General features: G+C 42.2%; 1 protein-coding gene across 12 annotated transcripts in view; it reads left to right on the top strand.

Annotated features, from left to right (window-relative positions):
- The window catches only part of ralgapb (Ral GTPase activating protein non-catalytic subunit beta), a 129436-nt gene that overhangs the window by 43644 nt on the left and 69800 nt on the right, over positions 1-15992 (top strand). For 6 of the 12 annotated variants that reach the window (XM_048608169.1, XM_048608173.1, XM_048608170.1 and 3 more), the window contains 4 exons: positions 8456-8607; positions 11908-12124; positions 12526-12561; positions 13041-13242. In XM_048608169.1, the coding sequence (XP_048464126.1) occupies positions 8456-8607; positions 11908-12124; positions 12526-12561; positions 13041-13242 (607 nt within the window). The remainder of the gene's footprint in view (positions 1-8455; positions 8608-11907; positions 12125-12525; positions 12562-13040; positions 13243-15992) is intronic. The other 6 variants (XM_048608178.1, XM_048608175.1, XM_048608174.1 and 3 more) reach the window with 4 other exon arrangements.

Raw genomic sequence — 15992 nt, 5'->3', positions numbered from 1 at the left:
GGTCTGGTAACCCTTCCTCAGACCCTTTAGTTACATCATGGATGATCAGTGTCATCGATCTGCCTTGATTCTGTCATTGTTAATACCTTTACCCAACAAAAATCTCTCAATCTTAATTTTGAAATTTTCAGTTGACCCCTTCAACCTTTTCACTGTTATTGGGGACACCAGTTCCAGTTTTCCACCATCCTTTGTGAAAGACATGCATCTTGAACAGTTTAGCTTTAGTTTTAAGGTTATGACCCCTTATTCTGAAATCCCCCACTGGAGACATTAGTTTTATAACCATCCCCAACAAATCTGGGGAGGCAGTGACCTAGTGGTATTATCACTGGACTGTTAATCCAGAGACCCAGATAACGTTCTGGGGACCCGGGTTCGAATCCTGCTATTGGTGGAATTTGAATTCAGTAAAATATCTGGAATTAAGAATCTAACAATGATTATGAATTGCCGATTGTTGGGGAAAACCCATCTGGTTCACTAATGTCCTTTCGGGAAGGAAACTGCCATCCTTACCTGGTCTGGTCTACGTGTGACTCCAGACCCACAGCAACTGGTTGACTCTGAACTGCCCTCTGGGCAATTAGGGATGAGCAATAAATGCTGCCTGGTCAGCGACACCCTCATCCCCTAAATAAAAAATAATAAAAGATGAATTTTAAAAAACCCACAATCCTCTATACGGGTGTCATTAGCTCTGGTGCCATCCTAGGGAATCTGTGCTGTGCAACCTCCAGCATTAATGTCTTTTCCTGTTTGTGGTGCTGAACTGAATGCTAGATCCCAGATGAGGTCTCATCGCAACTGTGTGTATGATGCAGTATCACTTCCACCACATTATATTCTAGTTCTCGAGCAACAGAAAACAACATTCTGTTATGCTTTTAAGTCTTGAGCTGATGACATATGGCTCATCTGTCTGAGGAGCTGCACATGCTCCCAGCACTTCAACACAAGACTTTTAAAACTAACTCACTAATTCGAATGACAGACTGGGACCTTTTTTCTGATCAATCTATGATTCTGCTGTCAAACTGATGCACATGTATATTATTCCCTTCTGTGACAGCTCTCAGTTATCATTCTTCAAGGTTGAAGGCTCCAAGTTTATCAGTTTGGTATTTATCAATCTTCCACCAGTTATTCAAGCTCCTTACATTAGTAATCCTCATCATAATCCACAAAAGACAGACATTTGAAATCTCTTCCAATACAAGGATCCATAAGACCATAACATTAGCAGCACAATTAGGCCATTTGGACCATTGCATTTGCTCCCCATTCGATCATGGCTGATCTATTTCTCAATCCCATTCTCCTCCCTTCTCCCTGTAACCTTTGTCCCTTTACTAATCAAGAGCCTATCTATCCCTGTCTTAAATACACTCAGTGACTTGGCCTCCGCAACCCTCTGCAGCAATGAATTTGACAGATTAACCACCCTGTGACTGAAAAAAATTTTTGCTCATCTCAGTAATAGAGTCATAGTCATAGAGTAATACAGCATGGAAACAGGCCCTTTGGCCCAAACTGGTCCATACTGACCATGGTGCCCACTGAACTAGTTCCAATTACCTGCATTTGGTCCACATCCCTCTAAATCCTTCCCATCCATGTGCCTATCCAAAAGTTTTTTAAATGTTGCTATTGTACCTGCCTCAACCACTTTCTCTGGCAGCCCATTCCATATACGCACCATTCCATATATGCGTGAAGAAGTTGCCCTCTGGTCCTTCTTGAATCTATTCCCTCTCACCTTCAACCTATATCGTCTAGTTTTCAATTCCCCATCCCTGGGAAAATGACTATATGCATTCATCCTATCTATGCCCTTCATGATTTTATATACCTCAATAAGGTCACCCCACATTCTCCTACATTCCAAGGAATAAAGTCCTATCCTGACCAACCTCTCCCTATAACTCAGGCCTACTAGTACTGGCAACACCCTCATAAATCTCCTTTGCACACTTTTCAGTTTAACTATTTCCTTCGTTTAACAGGGTGACCAAAACTGTACACAATACTCCAAGTGTGGCCTCACCAATGATTTATATGACTGTAACATAATGTCCCAATTCCTATACTCCGTGTCTTGTCCAATGAAGGCCAGCATGGCAAATGCCTCCTTCACCACCCTGTCCACCGGTGATGCTGCTCTAAATGGTCATCCCTTCACTCTTACACTGTGCCCTTGGGTCCAAGTCGCTCCTACTAGTTGAACCATCTTCTCTACATCCACTGTATCCATGCCTTCTAGTATCCTGTAAGCTTCAATCAGATCCCCCCCCCCGCCATCCTTCTAAACTCCAAGTACAGCACCACAGTCCTCGCGTCTCCTCGTATGACAAGCCTTTCATCCCTGGGATCATGCTTGTAAACCTCCTGTGGGCACCCCTCCAATTCCAACACATCCTTCCTCAGATGCGGGGCCCAAAACTGCTCAAAAGATTCCAAATGCAGTCTGACCAGAGTCTTCTACAGCTTTGGCTGTACATCCTGTGATCTTGTATTCTGGCCCTCTTGAAGTGAATACTAACATTGCATTCGTCTTTCTAACTGCCACTGAACCTGCATGTTAATCTTAAGAGGATCCTGAACTAGGACGTCCAAGACCCTTTGTGCTTCAGATTTCTGAAATCTTTCCTTGTTTAGGAAATAGTCCACACCTCTATACTTCCTACCAAAGTGCATAATCTCGTGCTTTCCCACATTGTATTCTATCTGCCATTTCTTTGCCCACTCTCCGGGCCTGTCCAAATCCTTCTGCAGCCTCCCAACTTCCTCAACACTATCTGCCCCTCAACCTACCTTGTGTTATCTGCAAACCTAGCAACATAGCCCTTATTTCCTTTGTCCAGATTGTTAATGTATAACGTCGTGATCTCAAAACAGACCCTTGCGAAACTCCACTAGTCACCAGCTGCCATCCTGGAAAAGGTCCATTTATTCCCACTCTCTGCCTTCTGCCAGTCAGCCAATCCTCTGTCCATGCCAGATTTAGCAGCCTCCTGGTGCGGCACTTCAATTTTGATTTCCAGAAGGTCTTTGACGATCATGTCCAGCAGCTCTCCTTTGTCTAACTTGCTTGCTGCCTCCTCAAAGAATTCTGACAGACTTGTCAAGCATGACCTCCCCTTGACGAAGGTATGCTGATTCTGACCTATTTTACCATGCACTTCCAAATAAACTGCAATCTTCCCCTTCGTTATGCGACTCTTAAAATCTTACCAACAACTGAAGTTAAGCTAATCAGCCCATAGTTTCCTGTTTTCTGCCTCCCTCCCTTCTCGAACAGGGGTGTTGCATTAACCATTTTCCAGTCCTCTGAGATGCTCCCTGACTCTACTGATTCCTGAAAGATCGCCACCAGTGCCTCTACAACCTCCTCAGCTATCCCCTTCAGAACTCTGGGGTGTAGTCCATCTTGTCCAGCTGATTTAGCCACCTTCAGACCTTTTCAGCTTCCTCAGCACCTTCTCCCCAGTAACAACCACTATACGCACCTCTGCCCCCTGACTCTCTTGAAGTTCTGGTATGCTGCTGGTGTCGTATACTGTGAATCTGATGTAAAGTACCTGTTCAGTTCCTCTGCCATTTTTTGTTCCCATTACTACTTTTCCACCCTCATTTCCAGTGGTCCAATATCACAACTCTCCCCGTTTTGCTTTTTTAGTTATCCTCTGCTGGTTTTTAAGGGCTTCCCAATCCTCTGGCTTCCCACTAATCTTCACCACATTGTATGTTTTTTTTCTTTTGCTTTTTATGCTGTCCCTAACGGCCCTACATTTGGATGGACCAAATGCTCTACGTCATCCAAAATCTCATCAACTTCCGTGTTCTACCTCCACTGCTCGAATCCTTCTGTTCTATCTGTGTGCCAGATAATGTGAATCTGAACACAATGTTGAAAGGGAGCAAGTCAGACATAGTAATGCAGGGCTTGGGACAGGGTTTGGAAAATATTTGAAAAGGATTCATACTTTCCCAAGTATTAACCAAATTTTCGGTGACCAGTGGTGTTCCGTAGGGATCTGTTCTGGGACCTCTGCTCTTTGTGACCTTCATCAATGACTTGGATGAGGAAGTGGAAGGGTAGGTTAGTAAGTTTGCCGATGACACAAAGGTTGGTGGCATTGTGGACAGTGTTAAGGGCTGTTGAAGTTTGCAACAGGACGTTAACAGGATGCAGAGCTGGGCAAAGAAGTGGCAAATGGAATTCATAGAACATAGAACAGTACAGCACAGTACAGGCCCTTCGGCCCACAATGTTGTGCCAACCTATTATCCTACTAAGATCAATCTACCCCACGTACCTTACATTTTACTATCCTCCATGTGCCTATCCAAGAGTCGCTTAAAAGTCTCTGAAGTATCTAATTCCACTACCACTGCTGGCAGCGCATTCCACACGCCCACCACTCTCTGTGTGAAGAACCTACCTCTGACATCTCCCCTATACCTTCCTCCAATCACCTTAAAATTATGCTCCCTCGTAATCGCCATTTCCACCCTGGGAAAAAGTCTCTGGCTATCCACTCTATCTATGCCTCTCATTATCTTGTAAACCTCTATCAAGTCACCTCTTGTCCTTCTTTGCTCCAATGAGAAAAGCCCTAGCTCTCTCAACCTTTCCTCATAAGATCTGCCCTCCAGTCCAGGCAGCATCCTGGTAAATCTCCTCTGCACCCTCTCTAAAGCTTCCACATCTTTCCTGTAATGAGGTGACCAGAACTGAACACAATATTCCAATTGTGGTCTAACCAGAGTTTTATAGAGCTGCAGCATAACCTCACGGCTCTTCAACTCAATTCCCCTGTCACTGAAAGCCAACATACCATATGCCTTCTTTACAACCCTACCAACTTGGGTCACAACTTTGAGGGATCTATGGATGTGGACCCCAAGATCCCTCTGTTCCTCCACACCACCGAGAATCCTGCCATTAACCCTGTATTCTGCATTCAAATTCGACCTTCCAAAATGAATCACTTCATACTTTTCTGGGTTGAATTCCATCTGCCACTTCTTTGCCCAGCTCTGCATCCTAACAATGTCCCGTTGCAACCTACAACAGCCCTCCATGCTGTCCACAACTCCACCAACCTTTGTATCATCGGCAAACTTACTAACCCACCCTTCCACTTCCTCATCCAAGTCATCGATAAAGATAAAGAACAGATCCCTGCGGCACACCACTGATCACCGAGCTCCAGGCTGAATACTTTCCATCTACTACCACTCTCTGTATTCTATTGGACAGCCAGTTTTGTGTCCAGACAGCCAAATTTCCCTGAATCCCATGCCTCCTTACTTTCTGAATGAGTCTAGCATGTGAAACCTTATCGAATGCCTTGCTAAAATCCATATACACCACATCCACTGCTCTGCCTTCATCAATGTGTTTTGTCACATCCTCAAAGAATTCAATAAGGCTTGTGAGGCATGACCTGCCCCTCTCAAAGCCATGCTGACTATTTCTAATCAAACTGTGCTTTTCCAAATAATCATAAATACTATCTCTCAGAATCCTCTCCAATAATTTGCCCACCACAGAAGTAAGACTCACTGGTCTATAATTAATCAGGATTATCCCTATTCCCTTTCTTGAACAAGGGAATGACATTTGCCACCCTCCGATCTTCTGGCACTATCTCCAGTGGACAGTGAGGACGCAAAGATCATTGCCAAAGAGGCAGCAATCTCTTCCCTCGCTTCCCATAGTAACCTTGGGTATATCCCGTCTGGCCCAGGGGACTTATCTATCCTCATGTTTTTTAAAATTTACAGCACATTCTCCTTCCTAACAACAACCTGTTCGAGCGTATCTGCCTGTTTCATGCTGTCCTCACAAACGTCAAGGTCCCTCTCACTGGTAAATACTGAAGCAAAGTATTCATTAAAGACCTCCTCTGACTCCACACACAAGTTCCCTCCGCTGTCCCTGATCGGTCCTACCCTCACTCTGGCCATCCTCTTGTTCCTCACATAAGTATAGAAAGCCTTGGGGTTTACCTTGATCCTACCCGCCAAGGTTTTCTCATACCCCCTTCTAGCTCTCCTAAGTCCATTCTTCAGTTCCTTCCTGGCTACCTTGTAGACGTCTAGAGCCCTGTCCAATCCTTGCTACCTCAACCTTAAGTAAGTTTCCTTCTTCCTCTTGACGAGGTGTTCAACATGTCTTATAATCCAAGGTTCCTTCACCTTGCCATCCTTTCCTTGCCTCAGTGGGACAAACCTATCCAGTACTTGTAGCAACTGCTCCCTAAAGAACCTCCACATTTCTGTCATGCATTTCCGTGAGAACATCTGATCTCAATTGGTGCTCCGTAGTTCTTGCCTAATAGCATTGTAATTTCCCCTCCCCCAATTAAATACTTTCCCATACCGTCTGCTCCTATCCCTCTCCATGGCTATAGTAAAGGTCAGGGAGTTGTGATCACTATCACCGAAATGCTCTCCCACTGAGAGATCTGACACCTGACCTGGTTCGTTGCCAAGCACCAAATCCAACATGGCCTCCCCTCTCGTCGGCCTGTCTACATATTGAGTCAGAAATCCTTCCTGGACACACCTGACAAAATCTCCATCCAAACTATTTGCACTTAAGAGGTTTCAGTCTATATTAGGGAAGTTGAAGTCACCCATGACAACAACCCTATTCTGCACCTTTCCAAAATCTGCCTCCCAATCTGTTCCTCAGTGTCTCTGTTGCTATTGGGGGGGACTATAGAAAACTCCCAATAAAGTGACTGCTCCTTTCCTGTTTCTGACTTCCACCCATATTGACTCAGTGGAGAAACCCTCCTCCACATCCTCCCTTTCTGCAGCTGTGATACCATCCCTGATTAGCAATGCCAATCCCCAACCTCTTTTACCTCCCTCCCTATTTCTTTTGAAACATCTATACCCCAGAACATCCAACAACCATTCCTGCCCCTGTGTTATCCAAGTCTCTGTAATGGCCACCATTCCACCCAGAAAAGTGTGAAGTGATTCATTTTGGAAGGTCGAATTTGAATGCAGAATACAGGGTTAATGGCAGGATTCTCGGCACTGTGGAGGAACGGGGATCTTGGGGTCCACGTCCGTAGATCCCTCAAAGCTGCTACCCAAGTTGATAGGGTTGTAAAGAAGGCATGTTGCCTTTCATTGACAGGGGAATTGAGTTTAAGAGCCGCGAGGTTATGCTGCAGCTCTATAATACCCTGGTTAGACCACACTTGGAATATTGTGTTCAGTTCTGGTCACCTCATTATAGGAAAGATGTGGAAGCTTTAGAGAGGGTGCAGAGGAGATTTACCAGGATGCTGCCTGGACTGGAGGGCAGGTCTTATGAGGAAAGGTTGAGAGAGCTAGGGCTTTTTTCATTGGAGCGAAGAAGGACAAGAGGTGACTTGATAGAGGTGTACAAGATGATGAGAGGCATAGATAGAGTGGATAGCCAGAGACTTTTTCCCAAGGTGGAGATGACTATTACGAGGGAGCATAATTTTAAGGTGATTGGAGGAAGGTATAGGGGAGATGTCAGAGGTAGGTTCTTTACACAGAGAGTGGTGGGCGTGTGGAATGCGCTGCCAGCAGTGGTAGTGGAATCAGATACTTCAGAGATTTTTATGCGACTCTTGGATAGGCACATGGAGGATAGTAAAATGTAGGTTATGCAGGGTAGTTTGATCTTAGTAGGATAATAAGTCGGCACAACATTGTGGGCCGAAGGGCCTGTACTGTTTATGTTCTATAAAACTATCTGCCGGGTGTATAGCAGGAAGTATTGCAACCAATTTGCCTTAAACAGTTCTGTAATTTCAATGACAAAGCAGTGATTTAGCAGTTTGTGGTGGCGCATATGGAACTGCTTTCACATAGCTTCAAAATTATTTCTACTTCACAGTGACACTGCAGCAACAGTTTAACTCCTGAATATCTCTCTGGAGGAGAGAGGTGTAAAACCTGCCTAGGATTCACTCTGTAACTCAGTCTGAGAATGTAGTAGATGTTAATCGTTGTGTACAGAACAGTATTGTCAAATTAGGGGCAGGTGCCCTTTGCATCCTCAGATCTCAGTATAAGAGTTAACTTGAGAGATGAATCAGATTTCTCCAGGCAGAATAGAACTTACTATAAGTCCCAAATTCGCAAAAACTGTTAGTAAATGATAAATTACTTCCCTTAACAAATCTTCATGGTGCTGCTGTTGCTTAATTGAGATTTATAGCTCTGCACAGTAGCCATGGACAGTGCTTTGAAATAAATTTATCAACAAAGAAAATAAGTGAAACCAGCTATTTTAGTCAGCTCTTACTGTTGCTGTATTTTACAAACTGTCCTGTACTAAAAGTTTCCTCATCAAATTGTTACTAAACTGGTGGGCAGATTTCTTTTGAAGAGTTTAATGATTAGCTTTGAGTTGATGCTGGTGCTGTCTGCATCTGTATGTTTTCTCTTGCAGGTATTTCCAGGCCTCGTTCTGATAGTGCTCCTCCTACTCCAGTCAATAGACTAAACATGCCACAGGCAAGCAGTACTATGAACACAACACCCCCCCACAGCAGGAGAATGCGCTCTGTCACTGTTACAAAGGCAACCGTTAAAACAAGTTCAGTAAGTTGGTGCCCAGTTCATTTTTTCAGTTTGATATTGTGCCCATACCTCTGCCTGCTCTATACTAGGCAAGTACCTAATTTGCTGATACAGACTGCAATCTTGAAGAAATTTGTGCTGATGGTTTCCATTGTGTATATATGTCTCCTGAAATTTCAACGTTTTCTCATCCTAATCCAGCAGACTAGCAAGGAACCAGAAGCAAAGTTTAGGAATAACAGATTGTTGTCCAACTTGGTAGGAGTTTGCTGTATTTTAGGGATCTGATGTGGAACTGATTTTATTTTTATGGAAATGATTGAATGTGAATAAACAAAGCATAATAATGTTGTTTGCTGATTCTCAGTGAAAAAAGATTGCAGGAGATCGCAAGATGGAATGAGAAGATAGATGATAGAGTTTTATATACAGAAATGTGACACCATACCTTTGACATAAAGAAAGTGAAAGGAAGTAGGCTTTACATACTGACTCTTACCTTAGCAGAAGAGATGCTTATTTGTTTCAAGATTATAGACCATAAGATGTAGAAGCATAAGAAGACCACTTGGACCATGAGACTGCTGTGCCATTCAATGTGATTGTGATTGTGGTTGTCTGACCAGACCTGATGTTATAATCCTAAACTCCATTTTCCTGCCTTTCCCTTTACTGCCTCAGATATTTTAATAACACAACCTCTGCACCCCACTGTAGTAAAGAATTCCACAGATTCACTTCCCTATGAGAGAAAAAATGCCTCCTCATCTCTATCCTAACTGAGCAACCCTGTTTTTGTGATTATGCCCTCTGGTCCTAGACTTCAGGAGGAGCAAACCTTTCTACATCTATCCTGTCAATTCCCCAAAGAATCTTGCATCTTGTAAAAAGGCTTCCTATCATTCTTTTAAGCTACAGTGAATACAAGTCCTACTTACTCAACCTCCTCTCATAAGAGAATCCCTCCATACACAGAATCAATCCAGTGAACCTTCTCTGGACTGCCTCCAATGCCAGTACATTTTCTGAGGAAGGGTCATTTGACCTGAAACGTTAACTCTGATTTCTCTCCACAGATGCTGCCAGACCAGCTGATATTTTCCAGCATTTTCTGTTTTTGCTTCCAGTCAATTTTCCTTGGCAAAGGGATGAGAACTAATCATATATTCTAGGCGTGGTCTTGGAGTCCAGGTGGTCAGGGCCATGTAAAAGGCAAAATGCATTCTGGGTTTTAAAATTGGAGCAAGGAAAGGATGTTCATTAGTCAACAGGTCACCTCAGCACTAGAGACATCTTCAAGCCATGAAGGATGTGATAAAGAATCGTAAGCTTTATACTGGGAAGGAGTGCTTATAATTCATACATTACTATGCCCTCATCACTAGGAAGAAGAAATTTAATGATTAATCAATTCAAGATTTTCAAACTAATGAATTTTAAGGTTTTAGTTTTAAGATGGTGAATAGAGAGAAAACACAATTGACTCTGATGACACATGAATGACGGATTGGACAGAAACACGAAGAAAGGTATCATCAGAAGAAAGTTAGAACCTATTTTCTATTCAGGGTTATTTCAATGTAAAATTCTGCAGATTTATTTATTAAGGCAAAGCCATACATGTGAAAGAGAATCATGTCCTTGATAAAGAATAAGAGTTTGGAAAAAGGCAGGGAGATGGGGATAAATAGTTTAGGATTATTTTATTTATTTTGGGATTGAGGTGGGCCAACTGGAAGCCATCTGTCTAATTTATTCAATTCTGAAATTAGTAGATACTACTATCAGACCCTTTGAAAGGTTACAGGTTATCAGAGCTAGACTCTTCCGATAGTTTGTACCACAAGGAGCTTGTACAAGGGATGGGGATCACGTAGACAGTTGCGAGACTATTAATCCAGAAACTCAGCCAATGGTGTGGGGATCTGGGTTCACATCCGGCCATGGCAGGTGATGGAATTTGAATTCAATAAAAAGAAATCTGGAATTAAGAATGTAGTGATGATCATGAAACAATTGTCAGGAAAAACCCATGTTGTTCATTAATGTCCTTCTGGGAAGAAAATCTGCCATCCTCATCTGGTCTGGCCAACATGTGACTCCAGACCCACAGAAATGTGGTTGACTGTCAACTTCTCCCTGAAATGGCCTGGCAAGCCACTCACTTGTATCAATCGCTACTAAGCCTCAAGAAAGAAATGAAACTGGACAGAGTACCTGGCATCAACCTAGGCACTGGAAAAGCTAACAACAGAAACAGTCCTGTTGACCGTGCAAAGTCTTTTTTTATTAACATCTGGGGGTTAGTGCCAAAATTGGGCGAGCTGTCTCACAGACTAGTCAAGCAACAGCCTGGCCTAGAGATATTCATGAAATTGTACCTTACAATGTCCAGGCACCACCATCACCACCAACAGGACAGACCCAGCAGAGGTAGCAGCACAGTGAGATACAGTCAGGAGGGAATTGCCCTGGGAGTCCTTAACGTTGATTCTGGGCCCCCTGAAATTTTGTGGCTTCAGGTTAAACATGAGCAAGAAAACCTCCTGATGATTACCACGTACCGTCCTCCCTGAGCTGATGAATTGATACTCGTCCATGTTGAGCAACACTTGAAGGAGGAACTGAAGGTGGCAAGGGCACGGAATGTACTCTGGGTGGGGGATTTCAATGTCCATCACCAAGAGTGATTCAAAGCAGTACTACTGATTGAGCTGGTCAGATCCTAAACAACATCTCAGTTCTAAAGGGTCATCTCTTCACTGTGAGGCTTCCACAAAAAGCATATGTGCTGCAAGCCTGCCTGTTTTGGCAACTATATACAGAAAGTAGCAAACATTGGCTCAAGAGGAGTCAAGAGATTTGAAAAATGAGAATAGGTCAAAAAAATGTAATAAGCAAAAGTGGTGTGGAAATAGGGAAAGAGAAAAAGCAGCAAAGAAACTAATGAGGAGAAATGTAAAAAACATATAAAAACAGTGCAGAAAATTCAATTGAATTTTTTTTTAAATCTACATTAAGGGATTTGGAAAATGAGATGTTGATGAAATTGGGTTTTAGGGCATTGGAAAGCCTGTGATTAGGAAAGTTGTAAGAATTTACTGGCATGGAGAGGGATGGGTCAAATTGCTGGCCTTCTAAAATCTGAATGAAAAATAAATTTTTAGAACAATTATTTGAATCCTTACCTAAGATTCTTGTCATCATCCTTCATCGGATTCACAGATAATGGTGTCCCTTTCTATTTTAGTTTTGTTTCCTGTATTGCTGGGTGCTTTTGTTGACTAATGTTTATGTACATATTTCTTATTGATCCTCTAGGGGAGCACTGCACATCCTCCAAAAGTTACTCATCAGACATCCACCACTTCTCCACTGTCCAGCCCAAACCAGACCAGCTCAGAGCCAAGACCTCTACCTGCACCTACTCGTCCCAAGGTCAACAGCGTGCTGAATCTGTTTGGTCAGTGGTTGTTCGATGCAGGATTAGTTCACTGCAGACTGCACAATGGAATGAACAGAGATGGCAGTATGACAGGTAAGGCGTCAAAATCCTTTTCATTTCATTCTTGCCTTCTATCTACAAAGATACAGGACAAAATCTAACTAAAAAGTCATCTGCAATTTGTGTACTCTTAATTTAGTTTACAGTCCAGATTTATTAAACCCTAATCTAATTTAGCATCAGTGTTTCCCTGATTTTTTAATTTCTTTTTGCATTTTTTTGCATGTTAATTGTCAAATTCATGGCTTTTACCTGGTTGCCAGTCTTTATATATGTAGTGCCCAGTCTTTCCCTCAAAACTTTGTATTTTAATTTTTAAAACAAACAGAAGAAAGCTGCTTATAACTGAAGCTAAAAAAACTAATCATCTTAAAGATATTATAACTACTGCTCTCCTTTGATTTGTTTCCATTTTTATTTCTATTATCTTGCAGCATCTTTTATCCAAATTCTTCTTTCTTATAAATCTTGTAAGTAGGAAAAGTAGATTCTATTTTAATTGCAGTCAGCTGTTTTATGATTTTTGCCATAAGCCATTCCTTTACCTTATAATCGCTCCAGCTGTTTTTCTCTAACATCTGCCTCCTGTCATTGTTGCACTGTTTGGGGGCGATAACTTCATTCACCATTCTGTGTTTCTCTTGAATGGGGGAGGAGTGTTGCCAAGCCTTGTAATCTGCTCTCTGCAGGTGCTTGTTTATATCCCATCGTGCTCATTTCTCCTGCTATTTTGTGTCACGTCATAAACCTCTGAGACTGTGCACTAACCATTTTAAAATATTTGATATGATTATCTTTTTTGTTCTATTAAGTTCTGTTTATAAAATTTTTACTATTCTGGGTTTTTTTTTGTTTATTGATGTAATGCATGATTTGGTTCTGTTTGGCAATGTGACAATAAGATGGTTGCTTCTCACCAGCAACCCTCGTAAACTCTTCCTCACCTTAGGCATTACAACTCCAGCAGGACTGGATGTCCGACGGAAACCCTCGCAGATATCCACTGAAAATATGGTTGCCAATCCGCTGTTCGATGCCAATGAATTTCCAGATAACTATGAAGCAGGGAGAGCTGAGGCCTGTGGAACACTGTGCCGAATCTTCTGCAGTAAGAAAACTGGGGAAGAAATCCTTCCGGTGTACCTGTCCAGGTGCTGTTTCTATTTGCAAGTCAAATTCCATGCTATAACAACAACAAACCATTATTCCTCCTTTAGCTGCAGTCAGTTTTCTTAGAATCAACCTGACAACAGTTATACAAACATACACATTAGGAGCAGAAGTAGCCTATTTTGCCCCTCCAGCCTGCTTCGCCATTCAGTGAGACCATGGCTGTCCTGCTTGTATCTTGAGTTCCACTTTCCCGTCTATCTCCAGTAAGCTTAGATTCTTGTCATGAAAGGGAGTCAATCTCCCTCCTCATTAAAATTTTTCAACAGCCCTGCTTCCGCTGCTTTCTGAGGCACAGTTCCAAAGCCATGCAACTCCCTGATAGAAAAAAATTATCCTTATCTCTGTTCTAGAAGGCCAACCTCTAAACTTTAAACAATGACTTGTCCGCAAGATGAAACATCTTTTCCATGTCCACCTTGTCAAGACCCTTCATGATCTTCTGTACGTTAAACAAGTCACCCGTCACTCTCCTAAATTTCCACGGAAACAAGCCCAAAGTGTCCACCCTTTCCTCAAGAACTTGTCTGTTCCAGATTTCAATCTAATTAAGCTCATCTAAGCCATCTCTAAGGCATTCGCATTCATCTTTAAATAAGGAAATCAAACTGTACACCGTATTCCAGTTATGCTCTCACTAGTGTTCTGTATAACCAAAAGAAGTCATTTGTGATCCCAAGGGAATGCCTTATGGAGAACAGGGTACAGGTTGTACCTCTGTAATCCAAAAGCCTCAAGACTGGCAGGATTGTGTGTTAAGGTCAGTACAGGAGTTTTAAGCATGTTGAAAAAGCACTATGCAACATGTTGCTCACAATTATTCTGTATTTTCTTACTAGAGTAAATTCATTTTTCTTGCCATAAATCATATGTTGAAACAATAAATACCCCTCCATTTAGAACCTGGAAAAGGATAAAGCACCAACTACACCGGAGGCATTTGTTCCTCTGTGAGGTTGAAGCATTGAATTTTTTTTGTCTTACGTACCCAGTTGTGAGCTACAAAGTACGTGTTTATACGAAAGGGTCTAACAAGTGCTATCCGAATTATTCCAAACACACAAGAAAAAAAACAAAATAAAACAAAGAACTGCAGATGCTGGAGATCTGAAACGTGAAGAGTTACCAGACTTGAAACGTAACTCTGCTTTCTTCCCACAGTTACTGCCAGACCTGCTGAGTCTCTCCAATTCCTGTTCCTGTTACAAAAGGAAAAGCACTTCACTAAGATAAATGCAAGTGCAAACCGGGCTTGTGCACAACTATCTCGTGACTTAAACACCGATTTTACATTGACCAATTATGCTGCTGCTTGTAAAAGATAAAAATCATTTGGGAGTTGATCAAAACAATCTTTTTGAAAGGTTTACACTGGCACTGCAAGAAATCTGTTTTGGGGAAAAGGACACAGAGCACTGCTGGTTGTTCCAGAAAACTAGAACTAGAACCATACTGTGATTGCCAAAATAAAGTACTGGATTAGGGAGGTACAACATGTATAACCAAAAAATAATATCCTTGCTTCTGTTGTCCAGTTCCTCCCGTACTAAAGCAGCTCAGAATTCTGCAGTCGTTCTGCGTCAGTCTGCAACCTCCCTATGCCATCTTCACAATGTACTTTCCTACGTAACGTTGTCTCATCTGAGCACTTAGCCACCATGACTTTGCTCCCCTCATTTAAGTCATTGATGTAAATCATAAAAAGCTGAGGCCCAGCATTATTCACTGCAAGATTTCAATCTTCACTTGTACCAATCAGAAAAAGACCCATATGCACTGTTGTCTGTCAGTCAACCAATCTTGTATTAATACTAATATGCAGGTGACGCTAAGCTGGGGAGAATAATGAATGGTGAGGATGACGCTAAGCAACTTTGGAAGGATGTTGACAAGTTGGCCAAATGGGCAGACGCCTGACAGATGACTTTCAATGTAGAGAAACATAAGATACAGTGTTGTGGTAGAAGAAACATGGAAAGACAATACAAGCTCAATGGTACAATTTTGAGGGGAACACAGGAGCAGGGGGACCTCGGGGTTCACATGCATAATTCTTTGAGGTTTCTAAACAAGTTGAAACACTTATTAAGAAGGCTTATAGGATCCTTGGGTTTCTAAATAGAGGCATAAGAGTATAAAAGCAAGGAAGTGATGCTACACCTCTACAAATCATGGGTCAGACTGGACTCATAACATTAACTCTGTTTCTCTCTCCACGGATGCTGCCAGACCTGCTGAGATTCTCTAGCATTCTGTGTATTTGTTCTCTCAAAGCTTTGAGCTTGTGGCCACTCAGCATTCTGGAATATGCTGCTCAAGGGGCAAACAACTTGTGCATTAGCATCATTCCCTTTTAAGATCTGCATAAAAACATCAGTCTTTTAAAGACCAACTGTGTCGAGCAAACAAATGTTAAAGGGAGCTGTGGTTAAAATAGTTACTTCAACCAGACTTTCAAGTTAGGATCTAGATTGCCAAGTTACTGATTTGAAATTTTACTACTCAAAAGAAAATACCTAATGATGTTTGGCTTTGGATTTACTCTTCCCTGTTCACTCAGCTAGTTTATCCAGAGAACATTTGAGCCGCACAGAGTAGTAAATGTCCCAGGTTCACCTCAGTCTGCACTGAGTTAGCTAATTGTATTGAGCACGAGACCTGCTGCAATAGCTCAAACGTAAGGAATGGGCAAGTTTAATTAGGTACTGCTCCTCATCTCTCCCTGCTGGAA

Source organism: Rhincodon typus, chromosome 19 (assembly GCF_021869965.1).
Source record: "Rhincodon typus isolate 14 chromosome 19, sRhiTyp1.1, whole genome shotgun sequence".
NCBI lineage: Eukaryota > Metazoa > Chordata > Chondrichthyes > Orectolobiformes > Rhincodontidae > Rhincodon > Rhincodon typus.
This window is presented reverse-complemented; position numbering and strand designations above follow the sequence as displayed.